General features: G+C 56.8%; 2 protein-coding genes across 2 annotated transcripts in view; one reads left to right on the forward strand and one right to left on the reverse strand.

Annotated features, from left to right (window-relative positions):
- Positions 1-7,488, forward strand: part of FAM83G (family with sequence similarity 83 member G) — a 30,579-nt gene extending 23,091 nt beyond the window's left edge. The window contains exons 4-5 of the mRNA XM_024215044.1: positions 223-1,702; positions 7,072-7,488. Of these exons, the coding sequence (XP_024070812.1) occupies positions 223-1,702; positions 7,072-7,488 (1,897 nt within the window). The remainder of the gene's footprint in view (positions 1-222; positions 1,703-7,071) is intronic.
- Positions 1-19,674, reverse strand: part of SLC5A10 (solute carrier family 5 member 10) — an 87,996-nt gene that overhangs the window by 49,228 nt on the left and 19,094 nt on the right. Inside the window, exons 6-9 of the mRNA XM_026650814.2 lie at positions 16,702-16,807; positions 13,714-13,794; positions 7,578-7,783; positions 5,127-5,262 (exon numbers count right to left, since the gene is read on the reverse strand). Coding sequence (XP_026506599.2) covers positions 5,127-5,262; positions 7,578-7,783; positions 13,714-13,794; positions 16,702-16,807 — 529 coding nt within the window. The remainder of the gene's footprint in view (positions 1-5,126; positions 5,263-7,577; positions 7,784-13,713; positions 13,795-16,701; positions 16,808-19,674) is intronic.

Raw genomic sequence — 19,674 nt, forward strand, 5'->3', positions numbered from 1 at the left:
GGAAGTGACTAGGCAGAGACGTACATAAAGCTCTTGCAGCAGTAGAAGGCAGCCCTTTGTGAACTCAGTCCATGGGGCGGCAGGATCTAGCCAGCCCCAGAGAGCACAGAACCGAGCCCGGGGTTGAGGTATTCAAGTCTCACTAGCAAGCCAGGGAGCAGGGGAACCCAGGCCGGATTTGCCACCATGCACTCAGACTGTTTCTCATTGGTTCTGTTCCAGCTTCACCTGGTCCGCAGCCAGGACCGACAGGAACCTCATCTCGGTCCTCTCTGGCCAGGTGGTGGAAGCGTTCGACAAGCAGTTCCAGGAGCTGTATCTCATGTCCCGGGGGCTCAGCCTGAAGTCCATTCCCATGGACGAGGAGCCGGAACCCGAGCCGTTCACTCTGCCCTCCGTCACGCCCGTCACCCCGGCCAACGCAGTGGTGAAGAGGCTGATTAACCCAAAATATGCCCTGGTGAAGGCCAAGAGCGCAGAACTGATCAGCAAGATGTCGTCCGAGGGGCAGGCGGGCGCCGGCAGAAACAAGATGATGGACAGCAAAGACAAGGCCCTTCCCGAGGGCCAAGGTGCCGAGCGGCAAAACGACATGGCCGACCTAGCCCCACCCATCCACCCCGGCCTCCTCAACATGGAGAAGGCCAACATGTTCGACTACCTGCCCACTTGGGTGGAGCCAGACCCAGACCCAAGCGAAATCTTGGGGTACATCAACATCATCGACCCCACTATAAAGAATGTGAAGCTGTCCCAAATGAACCGCATCAAGGTCTGTGACATCTCCCAGGCCAATGCCCAGCACAGGCAGATGCTAAAAAACAAGGAGTTGGAAGCCAAGAAAAGCCAAGAGCCTTCTCCAGCCAGCCGGGAGCAAAGAGAGGCCCCTCCGACCCCAATCAAGGAAGCTCCCAAGCCAGTAGAAAGCCCCAAAGCAAGGAGTCCTGGGGAGGACAAGAAAGGAGCTTTGGCTATCCTGGCTGTGAGCCAGCACCTGAAGCAGCCCACGGCCGCAGAGACGCACAAGATGGATGTCAGGCCCCCAGTGCCAAGGCCGAGGACGGTTGATGTCATGGACTTTATCTCCAAAAACAGTGCGCTCTGCAAAGACACGGCTGCCCTGCTCGGGGATGCCAAGAAGCAGCTGCACCAGGTGGCAGAGCAAGCGAATGCAGGTCACGGGCCGGGTGAAAACCCCACACAAGCTCAAGCCGCGGCCAGCGATCACCAGCTGAGGAGGCAGGCGGCCGTATCCCCGGAAGCTCAGGGCACGGCAGCCGTGTGTCCCGTGAACGGGCTGGAAGGGGAGGAAGATGAAGAGGACTATTTGACGCTCAGCGATCAGGAGAGCTATTCTAGCAGTTCTGCCACCCACAGCTACCACCACTCCAACGCCTCCTCCACCTCGGACGAACTCTTTGAGGTGAGAGGTCGCTTTGGGCCGCTCCGGAGAACCAACTCCGATCACATCCCCAACGGGGGGAACCTGCACTTGCAAAGGAAAATGAGCGACCCCCACGTCAGCCGGGGCACCTACATCAGCCCCCTGGGGAGCCTGCAGTCGCCGCCAAACTTGCGCTTGGAGGACGGGGTCCAGAGGCGAGACGATGTTACCGAGGTGATTAGGTGTGTGCTGGAAAAGGACAATAGCCTGCGCGCTGTCCTGGATGGAAAGGGAGCAGTCACCAGCAAGGCCGGGCAGGTAGGACGGCTTGTCGTATCAGTCTGTTCTTTGCTTCGTTCTCCTGCCCTGGAGCCTGGCTGCGCTCTGCATGCTGCTTGGGGATGGCCTTAGGGAAAATGGCACCCTGGGCAAATTTGTATTTTGGCACCCCTGGCCCTCTGCGGCCTCCTCTGGCCCCCCACCCCTGCCCCCCCCCCCCCGCCCCCCCCCCCCTCCCCCTCCCATCGCCCCAGCCCCCCGCTGCCTCCCCTGGCCCTCTGCGGCCTCCTCTGGCCCCCCACCCATACCCCCCACCCCCCGCTGCCTCCCCCGGCCCCCCACCCATCCCCCCTGCCCCCCGCTGCTTCCCTGAGCTCCTCCCCATTGCCCCTGGCCCCCGCTATCTCCCCAGGCTCCCTCCCGCCCTCCCACCCCCCACTGCCTCCCTGGGCTCCCTACTCCCCACTGCCTCCCCATCCATCCCCCCATTGCCCCCTGACCCCTGCTGCCTCTCCGGGCTCCCTCCCCCCCCCAACCATTCCTCCCTGGCCTCTGCCTCCCCACCTTTGCCCTGAGCTCCCTTCTGCAACCTTGCACAGGCCTTCCCCGCTCCTTGCCTCTAGACCACGGCACCCGGGTGGTTGCCCACGTGGCCCACCCATAAGGCTGGCCCTGATGCTGCTACCCCTTGGGTGGCTAGACCGTCCCACCACCCCCGCGGTGGCGGCGCTGCTATTTGTCGCGTGCGATCTCGATCCAAGCTAGCGCACGTCTATCTACCCAAGCTGGGCGTTACGTCTCCAGCTGCGGCAAAGGGCCGTCTAGGAGCAGAGCAGAAAACTCCCCCTCCCCCCATGCCCCTTTGTGAAGCTCTTTTCACCAAGCCGTATTTCAGGTTCCAGCAAAAGGCCCTTTCAGCAACAAACACGTGTGCCCTGGTGTGACGCGCAGGTAGGACCAGGGTGGCCCATGCAGGCGGGTCCCTCCCAGGCTTGCTGTTTAGCTCCTGATAAAAAAACGATTAGCATCAAAGAGAACAGCACCCGGCGCGGAATGACTCAGAGGCACCCGGCGACAGTGTGAAATAGGGGTGGTGGAGAACATTGCAACAGTCCGCAGTCAGCACTTTTCAGGCCTACTCACTCTGCCTAGCCACAGCAAGGAACATGCTGATCATTTGGGCTTGGTTTTATTTGCGGGACAGCTATTCCTGCCAGGGGTGGCCGTGCCCGGACACGCCCCGCTTTTTAGCTCAAATGCTGAGGTTGCTGCTTCGCTGCACAGCACTCTCTGCATTGCCTTTTCTAAAAGGCACAGAGATTAGTCCAGGGCCAGCTTTCACATGCCACCTTTCAGTGCGTTCAGGCATTCGGGGCCTGATCCTCCGCTGGCAGAAATTGGAGCAGCTCTCAGGGTCTCAGGATCCAGCCCTCAATGTAGCTCTAATCCAGTGGGTCTCAAACTTTTGGACTGGTGACCCCTTTCACATAGCAAGCCTCTGAGTGTGACCCCTCTTATGAATTAAAAACACTTTTTTATATACGCCTCCTACCCCGATATAACGCTGTCCTCGGGAGCCAAAAAATCTTACCGCGTTATAGGTGAAACCACGTTCTATCGAACTTGCTTTGATCCGCCGGAGTGCGCAGCCCCCCCTGGAGTGCTGCTTTACTGCGTTATATCCAAATTCGTGTTATATTAGGTCACGTTATATCGGGGTAGAGGTGTATTTGACACCATTATAAATGCTGGAGGCAAAGCAGGGTTTGGGGTGGCGGCTGACAGCTCGCGACCCCCCATGTAATAACCTCACGACCCCCTGAGGGGTCCTGATCCCCAGTTTGAGACCCCCTGCTCTAATCTGTCTCTAGGTAATGAAATTTACCAGCCCAGACCCAATATATGCTCGCCCTCACGTCCCTGCGAAGATGATGCTAAGCTAACAGCCAATGCGATTTTACTCGTTCATCCGAAAATCGCAGCACTGTGTAAAGCCGGCTGTGCCAAAAGCTTTCAAGCATTGCTATAAAGCAGTCTGCTCTGGCCCCGCGTCCCAGCCAGAGTGTCCAAACACTGGCCAGGGAGCTTTGTACTGGGATGAGCGTTCATGCAATAGCTTCCTCAAGACTTCTGCAGGGGAAAGACACCAATGAGTCAAGTGGTCATCATTAGGAACACACCAGAAACCTCAACCAGCTCATTCATAAACAATAAGCCGTTATCAAGCTGTCACCAAGTGTGGGGAGTCAAGGTCCTGCACCCCCCTCTTCCTGCGATTTACCGTGACTCTTAGCCAGCTAGTATGACAGAAGGTTTATTGGACGACAGGAACACAGTCCCAAGCAGAGCTTGTAGGTACAACCAGGACCCCTCATCCAGGTCCCTCGGGGGGGAGGCGGGGAGACAGGGAGCTTAGACCCCAACCCTGGGGGGTTCCCTCCGGTTCCCCAGCCAGCTTCAAACTGAAACGCTACTGCAGCCGTCTCCTTCCACCTTCCCCCCGGCTCCTCCTCCAGCCTTTATCCAGTTTCCCGGGCAAAGGTGTCACCTGGCCCCATCCCCCTCCCAGCTTAGGTTACAGGCTTAGGTATCGGCCCTCAAATAAAGTCATCCCCTGCTCTCCCATCCCCCATGCAGATAGTTCCAGTAAAACTAGACGACATTCCCAGGTCAGTCCGCCCCGCTCCCTACGGCGTCACACAAGCCAAAATTCCTCCCTAGTGTAACCTGGAGAAGCCCAGAATCCACAGGGTCATTAATGGAAGAGTTATGCCAGATAGGACTGTGACCTAATAGCTAGCAATGGGCCTGAACTGTAACCCTCTCCTCTGAACCCTTGCAAACGTCAGTGGGGCATCAAGGATCCGTGTCCCCAAGCTCAGCCACTCTGTAGCGTTTTGGTTCCAAATTGAACCCTGAAGTGGAAAGAGTCTATTTCCCATTTGGATGCTGCTGAGATCTCACAACATCAGATGATCTTGCAAAGCTTGGGGCAAAGGCTCATAAGAAGAGCTGGTGCCACTGAATTTCAGCCCTAACCCCAAAATTCAGCCCTGATCCTCCCCACACACACACACACCCCTAAACCCAATTGGGATTGAAACAGCCCATCTCCAACACAACAACATAACACTCCTTCCAAAGCATTTCACTAGCTGTACGCACACACCACCATAGAAATGCAGCCACCTCTGCGGTGGGGGATTGCAGCCCACCGGTGCCCAGCACACACTAGGAAGGGAAAAGGGGAACTTTTGACCAAGGATACTCAAGCAAATCCCAGGCCCTTTGAAGAGCACCCTGCAGGCTGGTTAACATCCACGCAGAGGGACTCAGCATGCTGTCCCAATCCTCTATGCAAAGTGGCTAAAGCCGCCCTTCTGAACCGCAGCGGCTTTTGCGCAGTGACAGACAAATTATAAAACCCTGCCGACACTTCCCCTTTGCTGTGTCTGTACCTCACCTGGATAGAGAACCCGGCTGATCATCCCCGGCATGATGATAACCCCCAGCGGCAGCATTTTCAAATAGCTCGCCAGGATGGAGCCGGCCTTGGCGTGACTCAGGTTCTTAGCCGAGAGAGACCTCTGCACAATGACCTGCGAGAGAGAGGGAGACACGACCAGCTGCAGCTTAGTGCTTGAGAAATTGGGCCCCAACCACCATGTCATGTCCAAACTCCCCCAAACACTGGGGACGTTCAGCACTCGACCCAAATTTTGCAGCCCAGGCCCATCTGGTCCTTGCATCCTGCAGGGCTGCCCCAAACAGGATCTGCTGGTATTATTCCAGAACATCAGAACGGCCCAGTGCCACCCATGGACTTCCCCCGCTGGAGACCCCAGCTCCTTGCATGCAAGGGTCCACCTCACCCTCCACTGGGCTGGAGCGAGAGCACTGCATGCTGGGATACGTCGTCTCTGCGGGTGGCAGCCTGGCACAACAGAGCAGGAACGCAGCTGCGCTCGGCCGCGTTTGAGGTCAATCGGGTGGGATTGCTGGGTTCCCGGCTAGCGCAACACTCAGTCTGGCAAGGCAGGAGCACTGCTCGGTGCCAGGCTTTGGTTCTTTGGTCCCAGGGTTAGTACGGCTGTCTCTACACTACATGCCTTTTAGCGACACAGCCGCGCTGCTACAGCCGTGCCGCGAAGAGGTGCGCAGCGTAGCCGCTCTTTGTGGGCGGGAGAGAGCTCTCCTGCCCACAAAATAAATCCTCCTCCAACAGGAGGTGGTAGCTTTGTCGGCGGGATGCATCAATCAGATGCATCAATCAGAGTGGCAGGGCCAGAACTACAGGCTTGTGGGTCACCTGCAAGGAGCCAGCGTGTTTCTCAGCAAGGCTGCTGGGGCTCAGAGCCTCGTGCCAGGGATTCTGTTTGCTGACGAGGCGTGGTGGAAACACGCACGGTGCATTGCCCGGCTTCCTAGCAATTGTCTCTGTTATCTAAATATTTGCTCCTGTCTCAACACGTTCAATGGGCTTTTGCACGACACCATCCAGCTGGGCCCTTTGGGTTTGTTCTGTATGGAACCAGTGCCAAGAGGCGCCTCTGGCTCGGGCGTGGGGCCATATCGGCCTCAGAGCAGAGCCGGGACAAAGACACGCCCAGGATGTGCTGGCACATTGTGCCTGGTCAGTGAGTGTGAAATGCGACCTCCCGCGTGAGTGGAGACGTCTGATTTGGGTGTGGTTTTACGTCCATTTTGCAGGCTGGCATGGGAGCCCACAGCAAAGGATTGTGGGGAAAAGAAGCCATCCAGGGTATTTAACCAGCTAATAGGATGGAAACAGAGGGAGACAAATATCCAGTTTATGCAAGTGGTGGATTAAGACTATTGGGGCCCGGACCCAATGTAAAGGCGCCTCTACACAACTAATCAAGCCCCCCAATGCTATGGTGCTGCTGGCTTCCTGCCACACCAATGTCACCTCCTGCTCCACCCTTCTCAGGTGGCATCTTCCCCACCACTGAAATCCGCAGCTGCAAGTTGGGTCGGTCCGTGGTCCCCTCCACGCCCAAAGCCAGGACCTGCGGCTGCATGGATCTTGCCTTAAGCCAGCATGAAGCAGCCACACCGAGGGTCACGATGGGTGTTGAGGCTACTATACAGTGGCAGAGCACGGAGGTATCTCTGGAGACCTAAGTGATGCCGTGAATTTCTGGGGGAAACAGAGGGCAAGCTATCACAGGAGCCGCAATGGGAAACGCTGGGTTAATTCTTTCTCTTGGGGGTTTCCAGTCACTCCAGACCCGAGGAGAATTAGAGCTAGGGAACGGCGAAGGAACTCGCCCAAGGTTGCACAGTGTCAGTGGCAGAGCCAGTCCCACAGGTAGCGTTTCAGGCGTGTGTGTCCAACCAATTCTTGCCGGTAACCATTATTCTCTTCTCTTGTCTTTATCAAACAGGGTCAGCCTTTCCACCACTACGTATCCAGGAACTCAGCATGCCCGGGACAAGGCAAAGGGGGCGTCCACGCCCCGAGACACGAGAAAAACCCAGGGCCCAGCAAATACAAGGCGGACGGAACCAGTGCTAAAAAACCCACCGCAGCCACCAGCTCCCCGCCATACTGGCAAAGCAAAGGTTTCAGTTCCATCAGGAACATGCAGCCCGGCCAAGGCCTCAGCAGAGCAACCGGCAAGCCCTTGTCCTCCCTCCCAGAAAGCCAGAGGACAGCGGACGAAGTGAGGACGCCACTCGGCATCCCGCTCACCAAACTCTCACAGTCCAAGCACCTCAAGGCCAGGGCGGGCGGGGGCCAGCAGGTTTCCACCGATTCCAAACGGAGGCTCCCTGGGGCCGCCAGCCGCAAGGACCAGTAGGCACCGAAACAGGTGGACTGCAAGTATTCAGAGGCCATAGAGCGGGGAGATGCAATTCCGCGAGGGAGGGGGAATATGTTTACATTTACCTGGTCGGTGCACCAGTACCAAGTAGCCAAGACAGATAGCCCGAAAGTCATGCCAGTCCAGGGGAGGTCTCCGGAGACAGGATCTCGGAAGAGGTGCATGGCGTCAGCTCTGGGCAGGTGGCATGTTGTGTTGGGGATAATCTTGGCCGGAACAGCCTTTAAATAAGCCTCTGCCAAGTTCTGGTATCCTCCGATCTTGCTAAACGCTGGAAGGGAACGGGGAGGGGAAGCTGATTAGAGCACTGAAATACAAGCAGATCAGCTGGCAAAAGCCACAGCAACCTTCCCAGGCAGAATCTTTCCCCCAAGAGGCAGGGCCAGGGAAAGAACCACCACACGTTGCGACGGAATTTTATTCTTATTTAAGAGACACATGAGTCGGCTGGTGTTTTGCAGAGTTGGGCGCGGTAGAGTCCTGCTTCCCCCAGGGGACGCATCCCGGGTCCTGGATCCAGGCTCCCCATCGGGAGGCTCTCTCCACTGAGTTTGTACTTCCAAACTCCACTGAGTTTGTACTTCACTTTTATTAAAGCACAAAGGGATGTTCTTGTTTAGGTGGTAAAAGTGACCAGAGGAGGTAGCGACTGACTTGATTCGTGACGGTGCTAAGTGCAGGGTCCACCCTTTGGCTCAGGGGTCAGACCATTTTTTATCGATCTAGGTGGTGACCTGATAGCCCCATAGTCTCTGGGTACCTAGACACAAGTGCAATACAGACTCACTTCGCTGGGTTTTCTTAGGGTCCATCTACACTGCGAGCCGAGGTGATAGCAGCACGTGTAGACGTATCTGAACTCGCTTCGACCTAGCTAGCGTGAGCTGTCGAAGCCCACCAGGTATCCTGGCTAGGTACTCGAGTGGCTAGACCTTACTTCTATTGGGACAGGAGCGAGCGAGACCAAAGCTAGCGCAGGCATGTCTGAACACGCTGCAATCCCATTCACAACTCCAGCTGCAGCGCAGATGTACCCTGAGAAATGGCATCTTCCCTCTGGAGCAGTTAATTCCCAGGGGTGAAACTAACACCTGTGCTAAAGGCCTAGCCCCCCTGTTCTCCCCAAATCATCCCAAGCCTGGGCAGCCACTGGCAAATGAACCCCAGATTATAGACCCCGCCTCTCAGCAGCTCGCTTTCAGCGCCACCCATCCACTCCCAGCCCCGCCAGCTTAAGCAGCGGCGACACTCATTGCGGCACAAGGATCTTGCGAAGCACCCAGCTGCCCGACAGCCCTGCTGTCTGCAGCCGCGGGTACTGCTGCCAGGTGGGAATCTAGGCTTGCTTCCTCGCCGCCGCTGGGAGACGGCGCTAAATTCACCTTGCAGTTGCCCCACTGAAACCAGGGGATTACCCTGGCTAGCCGGGAGGAGAATTTGGCTGCGGATGCACGGGAAGGCAACATACTTGGCTTGCAAAAGGAGGTGGGAAGATGCCCCTCCCCTTCCTCAGCACTTCCTTCCTAGCCAGTCCATGCAGGAGCACGAACACCCCGTCTGTGGCCACTTCCCATGAGAGCAAGCGCTGCACACACGACGCGGCACAGCGACGGTTACTCACACCCAAGAGGAGCTGCCAGTCTCCTCTTGCCCAAGCCCATGCCATGCCCCCACTGGGCGCCGGGCGCAGACTCCTGCGCCCCAGCGGATGGGGCAGAGGCGAGGTAGCCGTCTGGGGGCACGTTGAGGAAGCAGCCCCCCACTATGAAGGGCTGGGCGAACCCCAGGCCCGGATATCGGGGGCTGCTTCTAGCACAACTTGTGGTGTTTGGGGCTGAATTTATTTTAAAGCGATGGAGGGAGAGGGGGGAAGCAGCTTGTCTCTGTCTCGCCTTCTGTTCCTCCTCTGCGCTGCTGCTTTGTGAGAATCAGAGCGGGGCCTGAACTGGAAGCCAGATCTAATGCCCCACCTCCACCCCAGATCTGACACCCCCAGCTCCGACCCTCTCCCCCCCCCCCCCGCCCAACCCCCACCACCTTGGCATTAGCGGCAGGTTAGATTCATGGGGTTGCCAGATCAGTATGGACCCTCCCCTCCACCCCCCACCCCTCCTTTCTGTGCCCCTTGAAGGGGTCTATGCCAGGGCTGCCACCCTCGTGACTAGCTAGTGCCCATAAGTCACAGCGGCTGGCAGCCGAGAGAATTACCAGTGCAGCCTATGGAAACCGAATGCCCTAGTAGTGCTCCTCTGGGCCCAGGCCAAAACTGGGGGCCAGGTGAAAGACCTGGGCCGTCTGCTGGGTCTGCCCCATGGAGCCTTTCACGCTCCAGCCTGCTGCGGATTTGTGACTCCTAAGCCGGATGCTCCCAAACACGGGTATCCTTGGCTGGGAATTCATTAGTGAGAATTCACACTCGGGTACCGGTGGCCCCGAGCCCAGACTTTATTCCTGGATTCCAAGGGCAGACGGGCCCATTGCGATCCCCTGGTCTGACCTTCCGCAGGACACAGCCCAGAACTGCCCTGGGTTCCTGCCAGTTTAAGCGTGAGCAGCTCTTGTAGAAAAACATCCATCCTTCTACCTTCTCCTCTTCATTCCCCCCGGCCCCCTGCACTGGTTCCCCCCTAGAAATGAGCCCTGACCAAGCTCCGATCCAAACACCCCAGAACTTTGGGCTGATCAAAGTGCAGCGCTCTGTTTTGCCAGCAGTCCCCAGCTTTGTAACCGGCCAAGGCAAACGGCCCCCAGCAGTAGACGTTTGAGATCTGGGTCTGACTCTCAAGTTCGCAGCGTGAGCCCATCCCGGTTCCCTTTTTAAGATGCCACCCCAAAAATGCACATTACTCCTCTCTCAGTGTCTTTCCATTCCAGTGCAGTTCCATGAGCGGAGGACTTCAGTAACTCAGGCAGCGGTTACGGGCCCACTACAGGAGCAGGTGGACGAGGGTCTCTGGCCTACGATGGGCAGGAGGGTCAGACTAGATGATCCTGATGGTCTCTTCTTCCCCAGAAGTCTGGGAGTCTGCAGTTTAGTCCTGGGACCATCAATCCCAGGCCAAAGTCAGAGGGGGTGGGTGGATGTTTTCAGAGCATCGTCTGAGGACTCGAGCCCTCCCACACGCACACATTGCTTTGAGAACAGGCCCGTCGCATTGGGGAGAGGATCAGTGTTTGTAAACTCGCCCTGCCCTTGTGAAAGGGGAAGTGGCTACACGCCCACACCTGGTTAATCCCGGTGCGGGCGAGCCAAAGACCGGGGCGGGCGGGAAGCAAGAATCCATGCTCTCTAATAAGGGCGGGCGGTTAGCGAATGCTGAATCATAGTGGAAAGCAGGTAGATGCACTGCGGGCTCCGGGCCCTGCAGTATTTCCAAAGGCAGCAGTTTGCATGCAGCATCACTGGCATTTGCACACACGGGAGGTGTGGACCAACAGAGGGATGTTGCAGTTTGGGAGGCCCGCTGAGAATTTGCCCCACAGCTGCCTCATTAATGCCCAATGTGTTCACACACCAGGATTAACGTCCGTCTTTGTGGTGCACGCCAAAAGGAATCAGGGATTTAGGCTGTGCTTTCAATGACTTGCCATGGTAACCAAGCCATGAGCCACAACAACAGGGTGTGTGCGCGCGATGGTACGTTCCTCCACAGAGGTCGGGACAAGGGCTGTTTGCATCAGTGCCGCAGGGGGTGGGCACACACACATTTGTGAGAGCCGGCCCAGGGCTAATGCTGGATAGGGGGATCCCAGCCCAGAACCCTGGGCCAGTCTGCTTGATTTTACCCCATCTAGAGCTGGGCTCACAACAGTGGGGTTGGGTTGCTGGCAGTTCCAAAAAGTTTTTCAAAAAGTGTTCGTTAATTGAAACATTTTGATTCAATTTCAAACTTTTTTTTTAATTAATTTATTTATTTTTTTTAACATTTTTGCATTTTTAAAATAAAATTGGAGGGAAATTAAACAAAATGGCGGGGGGAAGGAAATTCCAAAACCTAAAGTCCTTTCAACCCCCAAAACTAAAACCTTTCTGAAAACGTCAAAATGTTTCATGTCAAGATTTTGGAATTGTTTTTAGGGAGGTTGGTTTTTGTTTGATTTTTCTTGACCGGAAATATTTGCGGAAATCGACCCAAGTTCACAAAACGTTTCAACTGACAAAAATGTCAGATGAAAAATGTTGCCCAGTTCTACTCCCAACTCTGTGGTCATGGCTCGGTTTTTGTAGAACAGCCTGGTGGAGGTAGCGGTTTGTTACATGAACCCCGGACGAACCCGGTCTCTATGCAATCACGTGGTGCATGTATTTCCCACCAGGATTTGGTGACTTGAGGCTGTTCCTCAAAGTATTGTGCTGTTGAGTATTTCTGCAATGACAGCCCAGAATGAGTAGTCGGCAGGGACTGAACCTGTGACCTCGGATTTAAATGCACAGGCCTCTAGTGCTTGAGCTTAAGGAGTAGCTATTTTGCAGCCGGGGGGGGTAGTAGCGGATTCAACCCTGAGGCATTTGGGAACGACAGCCCCACATGAGCGGACGGTGAACGTTAGCACACCTGTGTGCATGCCCTTCCCGCACTTGCACTCCCGCACAAAGGCCAGATTAAAAACCAACAGCCATAGAGGCCTTCGTGTTCGGCTGCCTGCTCCAAACCTGGGACAATACCCGGCATGCAAGGGCCTTTAGTTCTCTCTTCTCTGTCCCTAGCACAAACGGCGGCCCTCTTTTTGATCTGCACCTCAGGACGGTGGTTCTAATCTGGTTACTACCGGGGGGGAATTGTCCTACCCCTTTTTGTACAGTCAAAGCCTTAGCTGTTGTTTGCCTTTGGTTTGATTTCTGTCAATACATGGCGTTAGAGACAGTGCCCCCTCCCCCCCCAAAGAACAGGTGCTGAGCTGTACGGGGGGGGGGGGGTGGAGGGGCTGCAGAGAACAGGTGCTGCAAGGATCGCGGAGACATTGGCCGGGGAAGCGGGGGTGTCTGCGTTCTACCCTCCACTCTGCCCCTGACGCTCCAGCGATCTCGGGCAAGTCACGTAGGTCAAGGCTGGTCAGGCTTGAGTGCTTCACCTGATTTCATTGGGAGCTGCTCGCACCTCTGAAATCAGGCCAGTTACTTAAGCTCTGAGACTTTTCACCATGTTCCCCCGTGTAGACGTAACTGACTTTGGAGTTAGGGTGTGTACACTCGGAGGGCTATAGCAGCACAACGGCAGTGTAGACACACACTACAGCCCCGGGAGGGGGTTTCCCAGCAGCGTAGACAATCCATCTACCCGAGAGGCAGCGGATAGTTCAACACAAGAATTCTTCTGTCAACATAGCGCTGTCTACACCCGGGGCTGGGCAACAGAGCTACGTCTCTCAGGGGGTGGATTTTTCCCACCCCTAAGAGCCGTAGCTGTGCCATTGTACGTTCCCGGTGTAGACCACCTCTAGCAGTAGACACCCAACTGTGAAAATTGTGCCTTAACCCTTCTGCGCCTAAGTGCCCCGTCCGTAAAAGGAGGAGAACGAGACTTCCCTACCTCCCAGGGGTGTTGTGAGGCTATATTCACTCAGGTGCTCCAGTGATGAGCGCCAGGAAATGCCTGTGAATGAAGTTAGAGCAAAGCTGGAGGAAGACCCCGAGGAAGGGAAGAGAGTGCCCAACACCGGTTCCAGTTCCCTGGCTACCTGCACGTGGAACGCCGACTCTTTCACGCCTGGGCTTTTGCTGTGCATGTTTCAGAGAAGATCAAAGGAAGTGGCATTCTGACGTGGGCGGCTCCCTTCTGGGGATGCCCCAAACAACACCCTGGGAGTCAACAGCTGGGAATTCCCTGGAGAAAAACGTGAAGTTCCGCTTGATAGTCAAACACCTAACCAGCCTGTCATCCTATATCGATCACATGGATACTGGGAGCCTGCCACGGAGAACAATGAAGCAGGAAGGTCAGTAGGTGGGGAATTCACCTGTGCAGAGACTCAGCATGACGACTGTGCATCACTTAGACCCACAGGGCGGGCACACATGGGGATATGGCCACAGGGGAGCGTAAGCCGTCTGCAGCGTGACGAAGCTCACCCTAAACATCTGGGCATGTGACTCGCTCGGATCAGGTATTTTAATTTATTTTGAAGACTGCTCGAGTTGCGCGAGGAAAGAGGTTTCCCTGGAGGGCGGGGGGGGGTGTCTGTGCGGCTCCCTGGCCTTACCTGTTACCGCTAAGATGACGGCTCCGATGATCATGATGAGCGTCTGCAGCGCGTCAGTGTAGATCACAGCTGCCAGCCCACCTGCACGAGACGGGAACGAGATACAGGGGGCTCAATCGGCACCGGGCCGGGCGTTGTTGTAATGTCAACAATAAACCCAACCATTCACCTGGAGACGTGTCCGTCGGTTATTGATCCTTGCTGAGCAGGAGACCTTCCACCAAGGTAAAACAGGAGGGCCAGCTCCGTTCACTGCTGTGCAGCCAAGGGTTATGGGGCTGCCTGTCTCCCCGTGGGTGGGCTGGGGCCAGGCATGCTCCAGTTGCAGAGCAGGGAGCGTAAGGGTGTTGCGCTCCCCCACAAGCGTAGAGGAGGGTGCAGAGGAGGCTGAGCGCTGACCTTGCTGTCCGTGTTGAGCAGGAGTCCCAAGCGCATGGGATAAAAAGGAAGGGGCGGGGGCGGGGGGGATGGGTTCGTCTGGAAAGAGGAGCTGAAGCGAGAGCACCATGTTCTCACGCTCCTGCGCAGAAGGCCATGCCGCGGCCATGCAGCGGCGCTCTCCTTAGCGCCAGAGCCGAGTCCCGGGCACCGATCTAGCCCACTCCTCTCTTTCCTCTTTGCACTTCTACAGGCAGCCCCCAGGGACGAAGCCAGCCTCTTGCTCAGTCCTTCGGCCCATCCTCCTCCCCCAACAAAGCAGGAATGTCCCCCCCTGGGATGACAGTCCGCTCTCTCGGGCAGGGACCAGCTGAGTGTTCTGGGTTTGTACAGCTCCTAGCACAACAGGGTCTCAGTCCATTAGAGCCTCTTAGAACGGTCACAAAACGGGGCCGTTATTAATAGGTATGTGCGCGCGTCCAGGCCTGGGGCGCATAGGTGCTAATTCCTTAGTGCTTTGCCCTGTTTGTAACTAACCCAGCAACGGGCTTCCCGCACTCGGCTGTGGACCCCATTCCAGCCAATGCGAGAGCACTGCTAAGAAATGGATCCCTCCCTTTTCTTCCTTTCATCCCATTGCCCCTAAGTCTCCTGCCGGGTACTCCTCAAGCAATTCCACGCCCTCCCTGGTGTTCTCGCCCACCAGCTCCTGGCACTCTGAGCAGGTCCCCCATTAGTCATTACCTAGCCAGGCCCTGTGCATTTAGCCCTTCTATGTCCTCTTTACCAAGCAACCCCTTTAGCCTTGTGGTTTGGCCAAGCCTGCTCACCTAGGGAGATGGGAACTCAGCCAATGAGGAGCAGTGGCTTAAAAAGGTAGCTGAGTTGTAGCAAAAGGTTTGAAGCTATTGACTCCCGTCTCGTGGCAACATGTCTGGGTTTCACATAACCAGTAACATCCGATTCGATTACACGGATTTTAAGAGATGTTCTCCTGGTTCAATGGCTCAGTGACCCCACCCACTCGCTGAGCTCATAGAGTTAAATACCCAACACCCACATATGCTCTATGGACTGAAAAACACACGGACACAATTTGTTTGGGACTAGAGAGTCACGGTGACATCCGAATACTGGGATGGGGCCCAAAATTACGAGTTCGGGGAGCGGGAGGGGGCTCCGGATTAGGGTGCAGGGGGGTGAGAGCTCTGGGGATGAGGGGTTTGGGGTGCAGGAGGGTGCTCTGGGCTGGGACCGAGGGGTTCAGAGGGCGGGAGGGGGATCAGGGCTGGGGTAGGGGTACGGGGGAAGGGTCTGAGGGCTCTGGCTGGGGGTGCAGGCTCTGGGGTGGGGCTGAAGGGCTTGGGGTACAAGAGGGGGTTCTGGGCTGGGACCGAGGGGTTCAGAGGGCGGGAAGGGGATCAGTGCTGTGGCAGGGGATTAGGGTGGGGGGGGGCTCAATGGTGCAGGCTCTGGGCGGTGCTTACTGCAAGCAGCTCCTGGAAGCATGTTCCCCCTCCGGCTCTGAGGCATGGCCAGGTGGCTCTGTGCACTGCCCCATCTGTTGGCTCCACCCATGCAGCTCCCATTGGCTGGGAACCACGGCCAATGGGAGCTGTGGGGGCAACAGCTGTGGACAGGGCAGCACGCAGAGCCGCCTGGTCATGCCTCTGTGTACTACATAGGAGCCGGAGGGGGGGGGGTCATGCCGTCTGCTTCCTGGGAGCCTCGCAGGGTGGGGCAAGCCCCTGACCCCGCTCCCTGGCTGGAGAGGGGCAAACCCCCGACCCTGATGCCCGGCGGGAGCTGAGAGCCGGATTAAATGGTCTGACAGGCCGGATATGTCCCACGGGCCGTAGTTTGCCCACCCCTGGTTTAGAGGTACTGAGGCGGTGTATTGCTTTGATTGAGAGGAGAAGAGATTGGGCCAAACTTTCTGGGCTGGCGTGACTCCCCTGGCACTGACGATGAAGGGAACCTCCACGCCTGGTAATAATTTAGGGTCCTGCCAAGGAGATCGGACCCGGTGGTCTGTGCAGGGTGGAAGCCAGGAACTCATGAATTCTACTCCCAGCTCTGAGCCTCACTACCTGTGAATGGTTGGGGAAATCCCATTGGTCAGCCCACCAGTAAAGCAGGGAGAACACTGGTTACTACCTCCCCTCCGGGCACGAGTGAGCTGAGATTTGTGGTCTTTGAAGCCGAAGAGCACGAAGGATTCCGATAAGCAGGGAAGTTGGTGGTGAAGTGCATTCGCTAAGGCCCTTCGGATAAAGGACTGGACCCTCTTAGGATGGTCACCGTGTGGGGATGTCGCAACGGTGGCCATTAATAATAGGCCCACCTGTGTGCACACGTACGTATACATGAGAGAATCCAAGGCACATGCTGGAGAGGGAGGAAGTTACTGGACATGAGAAGCCCGCTCATGCAGCCCTCACTCCAGTAGTCCTGCTGACTTCCCTGGCCCAGGCAGCATCTAGAAGTGCAGGGAATCCCGAGCCAACGAGCCGAGAGGTATTTCACTAGCTAGAAGTGGAACGTAAGCATTGCGCGCCCAACAGAGCGCCGGCCTCGGAGTCCTTCCTGCTCCAACCCTTGGCAACTTACCAGCGATGGCGTAGAGAGCTGTGACGACCAGCATCAGGACGGTGGAGAGGTAGAGGTTCCAGCCCAGGCAAACTTGTACAAAGAGGGCCCCCGAGTACAGATCTGTCTGCATGTGAAATAAAGAACACGGTGTTTGGGTGAGGCCCAGGGCTACGCCCTGCCAACACCCAGAGAGGTGGGAATGGGGACAATCTACACAGAGCTAACCACAGAGCTTAGCACCTTCTGCCATGCACCCAACTGGAGGCAAGTGCTTCCCCACACGGGCACCGCGTGACGTGAGCTGGAGGTCTCAGCCCGCTTCAGCCAAGCACAGAAGCGCTGGCCATAACCAGGGGACTGACCTGCCCTTCCCACCCGAGTAGTGCCCTGCAGGGCAGAGCTGGGCAGGCAACACCAAGGGAAGCTCCAAATGCCACTTCCCCGTGGTGGGTCCGTTTGGAGAGAAATTGAGTATGTCAGTCATCAGGGCTGGCAACCTGGCCTCTCTCACGCTCACACAGGGTCTAATCCTTAAAGAGGAGGCAGTGTGGTCTAGTGGCTAGCGCACTTGCGTGGCACTCAGGACATGTGGGTTCCGTTCCCAGCTCTGGGGTTGGCCTGCTGGGGGCACCTTGGTAAAGTCAGTTGACTTCTCTGTGCCTCAGTTTCCCCAGCTGTAAGATGAGGCTAATGATACCGACCGCCTGTGTGATATGCTTTCAGGTCTCCGGAGGACGAGTGCTATAGAAGAGCTCGGGATTATTATTATCCCGCCAGGCGCTGGCCTGTCCCCATTCCCTTGAGAACAAGAGAGAGTTAAGGGCGCTCAGAACCTGCCAGGATCAGGCCTGTCACTGCCCCATTGCTGACCCTACCGCTGAGAAGGCAGATGGTCACTGCAGAAGTGGACCCAGCCAGACTCAGCATCTCCCCACGGTAGGTAACTCCTCACTAGCACACTCTCCTCCTAGCGCTACTTTCAGCCGAGGATCTCGAAGCACTGTAGAAACATTCACTCATTAAGCCTCATACAACCCTTGACAGGCAGGCGAGCGCCAGGTGGGGAAACTGAGGCAGGGCACGGTCAAATGACTCAGCCATGGTCACGCAGCAAGTCAGCGGAAGATTCAGGAGCAGAACCCGGGAGCCCCGACTCCCCCATGCTCTGCCTCACATCTTTGATGTTTCAGGCTAAGCGAAGGTCATGCTCTCAGAGCAGGATCCGTCCCCTGGTGCTCCGGGAAGAGGAGACGACCTCGGCTGGGTCACTAGCTCAGATACCTCAGAACTAGAGATGCTAAATTCCCGGTTACGCTGAACTCCTGATATGACGCACGATGGCACAGAGCCGCAACACCTTGAGTCTCTCCCATGTGGCACACCCATGCCCGGAAGGCAGCGAGCTTGGCGGAGCACCAAGGGGAGGACGGCCCAGGCGGATAAGAGGGGTGGGCTGCTCCCAGTCCCCGGGCCAGGCACTCAGTTCTCCCGGGAAAGGCCATTAAACTGCCTCATCTCTGCAACATCCACCAGCGGGCCCTTCCCAAAGAGAGGCCGGGGTGGCTGGGGAGAGCCGGAGGCAGAGTGGAAGAGGGCATGGCCCCCAGGAGAAAATGGAGCACGGGAAACACACGGGAGGTGTTCTCCCCCGTGGTGGCAGGGTGCCGCAGAGGCTGTGCAGCATCCAGACCCCCATAGACCCTGAACCTAGAGATGGTTGGAGGGGAACTCAGCTCTTCCCCTCGGTCCCTGTTTTCTGTCTACTCAGCAAACTCCTTTGCCATCTCTGCCACCCTTCGGCAGGCCAGCGGGTGCAGTAATGGGGGAGGGCCAGTCTATCCCTCTCTGCTTGACTGGATTCGTTCCCTTGGCAGCCGCCGCCGCCTTTGAAAAGCCTGCCAAGCCGTTTCTCAGAGCCCTGCTCCCCGCCAGCTGGAGTGGGATGCTGAAGCTGTCAGAGCTTCGGGCCATCCCCAGTGGGGTGGTGGGCCACAAGCTGGGGCGCTCACATGGGCAGAGGGAGTTCATGCCAAGCACATCACAGATAGGATCCACGCCAGGAGAGGAGCAAACGGGCTGAGTGCAAACACTAGAGGAATCGTCAGGTCTGTATTTTCTATAACACCTCTTAGCCGAAGAGCTCAGAGCAAACAATTAGCTCAACCCCCCCACAAGCTGATTAAAGATTATACCCATTTGACAGACGGAGAAACTGAGGCACTCACCGGTGATAGGCGTTGCTTGCAGTTGGGCAGCAAAGAGTAGCAAAGTGAGGGATCAAACCCAGCAACCCTGACTTCCAGTCCCCTGCTCTAGCCACCACACCAGATTTGCAGCCCCCAGGGTTGGGTGTATGCTGAGATCGGCCAAAGGAGCCATTCTAACACACACCAGAGGTTCCGCGAGCCCAGCTTCTGGGGCACAAGGAAGAGATGTTGCTATGAGATTGCAGCAAGACGCCTTGAGGGACCCCAGCTCTGCTGGTCACCTGGGAGAGCCCCCCCCCCCCCCCGGGGAGGGACTGGTCACTCCAAAACCCTTTAAACCTCATCATTCGATGAAATGTCACCTTTGACCGAAAGCCGGGGGAATGTCCCGGCACATCTCTTCCCTGGCATGTCGCTGGTTGCAAGGCTACTACCCACATGTAGAGCTCTCTCCAGGGCACTGTCCTTCCGAGCCTCGTTCGTTTGTGGCATCACACCCTGTTCGAATCACGCGGCTCCACGGGACTGGAACGGAAGGACCCAAACCAACGGCCGCCCATGGGCACCTTCCACTGCCCAGCGGAGAGCATGCATGGAAAGATCAGTGGGAGGTTAGTTAAAAATGTAGGGCCAGATCCTCAGCTGGTGCAAATCATCCCAACTCCACGGACGCCCATTTACCCCAGCTAAGGATCTCAGAGTTCACAGGGCAGCCAGGCGGGTGCAGGAGGTGTAGTTTATCTCTCCTTGGGCCAGCCCCCAGTTAGTCAGGCCTCCAAAGCAG

This window comes from Terrapene carolina, unplaced genomic scaffold, assembly GCF_002925995.2.
Source record: "Terrapene carolina triunguis isolate 2854851 unplaced genomic scaffold, T_m_triunguis-2.0 Scaffold93, whole genome shotgun sequence".
Classification (NCBI taxonomy): domain Eukaryota; kingdom Metazoa; phylum Chordata; order Testudines; family Emydidae; genus Terrapene; species Terrapene triunguis.